This window comes from Sus scrofa, unplaced genomic scaffold (genome assembly GCF_000003025.6).
Source record: "Sus scrofa isolate TJ Tabasco breed Duroc unplaced genomic scaffold, Sscrofa11.1 Contig40, whole genome shotgun sequence".
NCBI classification, from domain to species: domain Eukaryota; kingdom Metazoa; phylum Chordata; class Mammalia; order Artiodactyla; family Suidae; genus Sus; species Sus scrofa.
In genome coordinates, this window is record NW_018085194.1 from 102,018 (window position 1) to 110,646 (window position 8,629).

An 8,629-nucleotide genomic window follows, 5' to 3' on the forward strand; every position below is an offset into this window, starting at 1 on the left:
TTAAATGTTATCAAGATAACTAATAAATACTTAGCCACTGTTAAATAATCAACAAATATTAGTTTTGGCCTTTATTTCTGTCACTGATCTTCAAGATTTCTTAGTTTCCTTTCACAATTTACAACAGATACAAACCTCCCTATGTACATGAATTATTAATTTCTAGGCATCATGCGCAACCCAAGTTACTCTCCTCTTCAACAAACACTTCATGGCATTTTTCACCTCTGTGTTCCTCACTGTATAGATTATAGGATTTAACATGGGAGTGAAAGTTCCACAGAACAAACTCACCAACTTGTCCACCGGATAGGTGGCCACAGGACATATGCAGATGAATATACAAGGGACATAAATGAGTACCACTACTGTAAAGTGGGAGCCACATGTAGAGAGGGCTTTGCATCTTCCTTCAGAGCCAAGGAATTTTGGGGAGATCAGAATGACTATGTAGGAAGTGAGTAGCATGAAGAAAATGAGCAAGCTCATGCCCCCAGTGTTAGCTGATATCACTATTCCATGCCAGGAGGTGTCAGTGCAGGCAACTTCCAACAGTGAGAAGAAATCACACATGAAGTGGTCAATGACATTGGGACCACAGAAGGGCAATTCAAGCACCAAGTGAATCTGCCCAGCTGCGTGTATTACCCCTCCAATCCAGGCCACCACCACTAGGAACTGACAGAGCCCATATCTCATGATAGTCATGTAGTGCAGAGGCTTGCAAATGGCCACATAGAGGTCATAAGCCATGGCAATGAGGACAATGATCTATGATGCTGCCAGGAAGTGTTCTAAAGAGAGTTGAATCATGCAGCTACCCCAGGAGATGGTTGTCCTCTGGTACAGCAGGTCAATGGTAATCTTGGGGGTAGCGACAGAGGTGAAGGAGGCATCTATGAAGGACAAGTGAGTGAGAAAAAAGTACATAGGAGTCAAAAGTGTGGGACTGAAGGAGATGGTAATGACAATGAACAGATTGGCCAGCAAGGCAACCAGGAAAATGGACAAAAAGGCCATGAAGGGTATATTCCGCAAGTGTGGAACCTGTCTGAGTCCCAAGAGAACAAATTCAGTCACATTGTTGGGACTCATGTGGAAATCCACTTAGGAAGGAACACACTCCTGGGTCCTGAATATCTACAAAAAATAAAAAAATGACATGTCTTCATCAGGAAAGTGTTATGGTCTCACTTTCTTAAAACTAGAGTCATCACTTTCAGTGAGGAGCATGTCCTTGGCAGACCTGCCCCAGTCTTTGTTTCAATTCTTCCTTACTTTCTCCACAATTTACATCTCTTCAGACACCTAGAACCTTTCACCCGTTAAATATCTGTGGTGCAACATTGGATACATAAACACTATGATATCTAAACAAGATCAGGTTTCTCCTCCTGCTTCTAACTCCGAGTGACTTTGTAGGTCATTTCAGTGTTTCATGCTTCTGAGCCCTCCTCTGTGTCCGAGAACTTACACGTTGTAATTTTCAGTTGTATCTTAGAAATGGAGAGTTGGCCCGCAGATTTAAGAATTATTCCTTCACTGATAATTTACATTTGAACACTCAGCTCTAAATGTGCAAAGAAATACACCATCAGTAAATATCTATCACAAGAAGAGTGTTACCAGAAATATATATATATATATTGGTGACACACTATCCCTGGTACACATCAGAACACATAAGTTATTCGAGCATGCTTCCTCCCATGCAGTAGTGCCAGGCATGGTGTCTTCAGTGTCTGAAACCTATTAGGTGATGAGTATATGCTTAGTGAGTTGCCATTCTCCATGGGCAAGAATAATACTGCTTCCCCAGATCATAAACTTGGGGGGAATTCAAGTGTTCTAGTTCTCCTGCTCTGTTTATCATTTCTCTCTACAATGTGAGAAATATAAATGGACACTGAAAGGAAGCTGCCGTCCAGTTTGATAGTTTCTGCCACATTTTATGTGGTAAAATTTTAAATTACCACTGGGAAAAACTATGTTAATTGTTCATTTTACTTTAGAAAATTAGTGGGCTTGTTAATTCATATTTTTTATTCTTCAAATTTATGTTCTACATCAAGTTAAAATAGTCATATTTAGTACAAGCACAGTTTTTGTCGATTGCATAAAAATAGACACCACTGAATTAATATTTATTACAAGGTATATCAAGCAAAAGGAAGTCTTTTACTCAAAAAATAAGGGTTTAAAAATATGTTTAAACTTATTTAAAGTTTAAATAAGTTTTATTTTAAAAACATTTTATAGTTTTAAAAAATAGGTTCTAAAAATCAAAATTAAATGTGGAGAAGAAGAGAAATAGTCTGCTAGGTAAGACAGAGAGATAATGTACTATACATATATACACAGACCAACACAAACAAACATAAAATTTATTGCTTTTTATAAATATTTATCAAAGTTCACACATTTGGCAAATTAATTATTGGACATGTACTATGTATATGAATGTGTTCACACAAAGTCCAGAAGAGTCTGCCTGTTTAATGCCCTTAATGCCAGAAATTCATTAGCAAACAGCAGCGAGGACCCACTCATGATATATTTTTTCTTCTTACTCCCTTATTGTTCTGTTAAATGCATTCTCATGCCTTCTCCCATCTTCCCATACTGCCCATCTTCCACCATTCCTGGTTACAGGGTACTGAATTACTAATAGAATGAGAAATTTGGGACCATAAATTTCCTAAGGAAAGAGACAATAATAAATGAATATAATAAAATGGATTCTACAAAAAAAAAGCATGTCTTTTCTTTCAAAGATAAATGGCTAAGGAACTTTATTTTTTAATTATCCATAATGAAAATGCTATACATATGTGGAAACAAAGTACAGCAGCTCCATTGCATTCCCTTATTCTAAGTTGGGCTCCCCTAACAGATCATAGAATTATAGTGTGTACATAAATTAAGTGTTAGACACAATTAACAAAAATGTTTTAAAAATAACTATGAAAAAATAGAAATTACTTTTTCCTCCCCTTTGGCACCACAATACTCTTTCTAGGAATAAACCCTAAGGTAATTTTTTTTAATTTAATGATATTTATTTTTACATTACAGGTTGGTTTACAGTATTCTGTCAATTTTTTACTGTACAGTAAATGACCTGATTACACACACACAGAGACACACACATACACACACACACACACACACACACATATATGTACTTTTATACATGGTTTTTCTCACATTTTCCTACATTATGTTCCATAATAACTGACTAGATATAGCTATATTTTTAGAGAAGAACCATTATTTACTTATATGTTCAACACAATTACTGAGCTGTGAAATATTTAGAAATGCCATTGAATGTTCAACATCAGAAAAATGGATAATTAAAAGAGTGTGTCTCTGACATATAGCTTTCACAAGATGCTTTTAAAAATTAGGCAGTATCATAGGAGTGTACTTAACTTATAAAATGAAGAAAATATTTGATGAAAATTTGAATTGTATAAATATTCTAATTTAATTCTAACTAAATTTGTTATCATTTTACATATTTTAAATATTTATCAATAAGAAAAAAAAGGAGCCCAAACTGTTTTTACTTCTAAATTGGTAGTATTATCTTTCAAGGTGTTTTGTATGCTGAAGAAGGAAGTAAAAATTCAGATTGGCATAGATGAAGAGAAATGATTTATAAGATCAGAAAGTCTATGATCAAATGATTTCCTGGAAAAAAAAATCTTACCTTTTAACTTGTCCACCAGGCTCAGGCCCTCAAACAGCTGTTAGTTTACTAAGTAAGAAGTAGAGTTTTAAGATTTAAAAGTGTCAACTAGCTAAGCTATAAGTGTTTTGTTGATTTATAAAAGTACCTATGGTAGACCTTAAAAGTACGGCAACATATTCTGTTTTCAAGTGAATTCCATGAGATTTCTTAGTTGTGGCTAATTGGACCTCAGGGGTATTTCATTACTGTTAGCAGACCTTGCCCACAACCTAATCATGTCATGTAAGTTAACTGAATAGCAGAGCTGAAGTTTTATTGCATTCATCATTTATTTTGAACCTCTCCCTGAGTCTACATGAAGACAAAGTACTATGACAAGACAAAAAAAAAAGGTGATTCTCACTTAAATACATGTGAATTTAAGTTTTGATAACATATGAGCTTATTATGGACTCTCAATGTTTAGTATTGTGCAAATTAAACATTTAGGAATGTAAAAATATGATTTTAATTGTATTATATTAATTTTACGTGATCTAGAATTTATGCAAATCATAATTTTTAAATGTTATTTTCAGATGAACATTAAATGATAGTTTTGAATCCTATTATAATATGGCATTGAACACAAGATTAAATTTATAGTGCCTCTTCGAAGGAGTTCTTTCCCATGCCAATTCTGGAATTAGATTACCATGATAATGATGAACAAAATTCTATTCTTCAATTATAGTTAGAGATGGTGAGTTGCATTTATTTCAGTCATTTAATTGTAATTGTATAATATCCAAATGGAATAGCAAAAAATAGGCAATAGTACTCAAATTTACCACAGAAAAAATATAAGACCAGCAGTAAGAATGCCATATGCCAAGAGGAAATGAGAAGCTAGGGCACTAAATCCTGGGCCAACACTCTTAAATTTTTTTAAATTTTTATTGGATGGTAGGTGATTTACAATGTTGCGTTAGTTTCAGGTGTAAAACAAAGTGAATTAACCATACATATACATATACTATTTTTCAGATTCTTTCTCCATATAGGCCATCACAGAATATTGACTAGATTTCCCCATGCTATATTGTAGTCCTTGTAACCAATCAATAGGGGATTGATTGGTTACAAGCAACCAATGTACAGCAACATGTACATGCCAATCCCAAACACCCAGTCCATCCCTCCCCACATTTTCCATTTAGTAACTGTAAGTTTGGTTTTTGAAATCTTTAAGTCTGTTTCTGCTTTTTGAATAAATCCTTTTGTATCATTATTAGCACATAAAATTGATCTCATATGATATTTGCCTTTCTTTAAGTTACTTCACTAGCATGAGAATGTCTAGGTCCATCCGTGTTGTAGCAAATGGCATTATTTTTTTTTTGGCCAAGTAACATTGCATTGTATATATATACCACACCTTCTCTATCCAGTCTTCTGCTGATGGGCATTTTGGTGGCTGCTGTGTTTGGGCTACTGTAAATAGTGCTACAGTGCTACAGTGAACAGTGGGATGCATATATCATTTCCAATTATGGTTTTCTCTGGGTAGGCCTGGGATTGCTAGATTGTATAACAGTTTTATATTTAGTTTTTTAAGGTTCCACACTTCTCTCTGTAGTGGTTATACCAACTTACATTCCCACCATCAGTGAAGGAGGTTTCTCTTTTCTCCCAATCCACAACATTTCCTATTTATTATTTGTAGACTTTCTGATGATGGTCATTATGACTGATGTGATGTGTTATCTCATTGCAGTTTTGATATGCCTTTCTCTAACAATTTGTGATGTTGAGTATGTTTTATGTGTATTTTGGCCATTTGTCTGTCTTTGGAGAAATGTCTATTGAGATCTTCTGACCATTTCTTTGATTGGGATGTTTGATTATTTGTGTATAAAGCTGTATGAGATATTTGTATATTTTGGAGATTAATTCCTTGTCAGCCACTTCCTTTGCAAAGATTTATGGTATCTGGCCTTATGTTGAATCACTATTAATATACATCTCATTGGACTTCCTATTATAGCTCAGCTGTTTAAGGACCTGATGTTGTCACTGTGCTGATGTGGGTTCAATCCCTCACCCCATTCAGTGGGTTAAGTTTCCACAGCTGCAGCATAGGTTGCATCTGCAGCTTAGATTCAGTCCCTGGCCTGGGAACTTCCAAATGCCATTGGTGCAGCCATAAAAGTTTTTTAAAAAATTGAAAAATAAAGCTGATATAAGACTAGACTTAATTTTTATCCCCTATTAGGAGAAGAAAGTTTTCTTCAAGTGCTGCCATTGATAAGACATTGTGTGGGTTTCTGTGCCCTTAAATAATCTGTTTTTTTTTTAATCTTGTGTTTTGGGTTCAATGAATATTTTTTCATAGTGACATATGATCTTTTTGTGGTTTCAAATCTTTCTGATGTTTTAACAAACTTATCAAATGCCAAAATTTAACTAAAATTCTTTTGCCTCCAGTTATTTCTGGGATATTTCAAAGGAGCCCCAAGTCCTCTCAGAGAAGAACATCAAGCTAGTTAGGCTTGTTAAATTATTTGAGAAACATTGTCAAGTGACTGAAGATGGACTGTAGTTTACAGTGTATAAAGGTGTTGATTATAGGTATTCCAAAATGAATAAGGGATTCCTAAAATTAGAATATCTTTTTTTTTTTGTCTTTTTGCTATTTCTTTGGGCTGCTCCCGCAGCATATGGAGGTTCCCAGGCTAGGGGTCGAATCGGAGCTGCAGCCACTGGCCTACGCCAGAGCCACAGCATCGCGGGATCCGAGCCACATCCGCAACCTACACCACAGCTCACGGCAACGCCGTGTGATGTGAGACAATTAAATTAGTAAAATCCTAGGCTTTAAGTTGTTTTTCTCTAAAACGGGCATGTTAATAGTGGAACTACAAATTCAAACTTGGGTAAATCAACAAAGTGAATATGCCTGATAGTAAATAAGGTGTCAGCTTAATGTAAATATATGTATCAGACTTACAGAGCAAGAGCTTTGGAATCTAATCATATTCCTGTTCTTTCAAATTTGATAAAAGGTGCATATCCTTTTTCAAATGACTCCTCAAGTCGTAGTTTGGAAAATGAAGCCATTTGTTTTATATCAAGACTGTGAAGCATAAGGACATTTAAGAAAAGAGAGTACATTTAGAATAATTTCAAAATTTTGGATGTATTTTGTTCCAGGTAAAGACTTAAATTGTGAATTATTGTATTCTCCTTGTGTGGATATCTCGCTTCTTCTTCTGGTAAATTTGTAGTACCAAAAAAAAAAAAAATCAGCTGTGATTCTGTCATGTTGTGCATTTTCCTTATGAATCTATTTAAGAATTTTTATCCCTATTTGCTGCTTTCCCACATATTAAGCAAAAATAGAATTTCTGAGACCAAAGTCCTTAGGAAGACAATTTCATGCAAGTAAACCAAATAAAGTATTTAGTAACGTGACAGTAAAACTCAGAAGAAAAACATGCTCTGCAATGATCAAACCAGGACTTTATAGTTGCTTTTACATCATCTATTCTGAAGTTATGAACATGAACAATGAAATGACAAAGTTTATTAAAAGTTATCAAAATGCCTAATAAATGCCTAGCCACTATTAAATATTCTACAAAAGCTCAAACACTAGTTTTGCCTCTTTTTTTCTGTCAATGATCTACAAAATTTCTTAGTTTTGTTTTACAATTACCCAAGAATAATTCTCCCTATGTATAAATTATCAGTTTCTAAGAATCAAGAACAGTCTCACTTACTCTCCTCTTCAACAAAGTCTTCATGGCATTTTTCACCTCTGTGTTTCTCACTGTATAAATGATAGGATTTAACATGGGAGTGAAAGTTCCACAGAACAAAATCACCAACTTGTCCACCGGATAGGTGGCCACAGGACGTACGTGTGTAAATATACAAGGGAAAAAAAAAGAGCACCACTACTGTAAAGTGGGAGCCACATGTAGAGAAGGCTTTGTGTCTTCCTTCAGAACCATGGGATTTCAGGGAGGTCAGAATGACTACATAGGAGATTAGAAGCATGAAAAAGATGAGCAAGCACATGCCCCCAGTGTTAGCTGATATCACTATTCCGTGCCAGTAGGTGTCAGTGCAGGCAATTTCCAACAGTGAGAAGAAATCACACATGAAGTGGTCAATGACATTGGCACCACAGAAGGGCAGGTCAAGCACAAAGAGAATCTGCACAGTAGCGTGTATTACCCCTCCAATCCAGGCCACTACCACCAGGAAATGGCAGAGCCCAGGTCGCATGATGGTTGTATAGTGCAGAGGCTTGCAAATGGCCACATAGCGGTCATAAGCCATGGCAATGAGGACAATGATCTCTGATCCTCCCAGGAAGTGTTCCAAAAAGAGCTGGCTCAGGCAGCCTCCCCAGGAGATGGTTGTCCTCTGGTACAGCAGGTCAATGGTAATTTTGGGGGTAGTGACAGAGGTGAAAGAGGCATCTATGAAGGACAAATGAGTGAGAAAGAAGTACATGGGAGCTGAAAGTGTGGGGCTGAGGAAGACGGTAATGACAATGAAGAGATTTGCCAGCAAGGTAACCAGGAAAATAAGCAAAAAGACAATGAATAGCATTTTCTTCAAGTGTGGATCCTGTGTGAGTCCCAAGAGAATGAATTCAGTCACATTGTTTGGAGGCATGTGGAGATCTATTTAGGAAGTAACACCTTCCTGGGTTCTGAATTATCTATAAAGCAAAAAAGAACAACACCTCTAATCAGGAAAGGATTTCAGCCTCAGTTTCTTAGAACTAAAGTAGTTACTGTAACCGAGGAGCATGTCCTTGGCAATCTTGTTCCAATGATTGTTCCAATTCTATCTTAATTCCTCTAGGATGTATTCTACCTCTTCAGACACATGGTACCTGTCACCAGAGAAATTCCTACAGGGTAAATTTTGATGTGT

The 8,629-nt window shown here is 35.8% G+C and overlaps 2 protein-coding genes across 2 annotated transcripts; both read right to left on the reverse strand.

The window, feature by feature from the left end:
* Nucleotides 1-162: 162 nt before the first annotated feature.
* Nucleotides 163-2,640, reverse strand: LOC100152176 (olfactory receptor 140-like). Its single transcript, XM_013979180.2, is given in 2 exon segments — nt 163-1,106; nt 2,604-2,640. Coding segments are annotated over 2 exon segments (981 nt in total).
* Nucleotides 2,641-7,431: 4,791 nt separating this feature from the next.
* On the reverse strand, nt 7,432-8,371 carry LOC100625266 (olfactory receptor 140-like). The gene is given in 2 exon segments (XM_021082008.1): nt 7,432-7,626; nt 7,628-8,371. Coding segments are annotated over 2 exon segments (933 nt in total). The 5' UTR covers nt 8,366-8,371.
* Nucleotides 8,372-8,629: the final 258 nt, after the last annotated feature.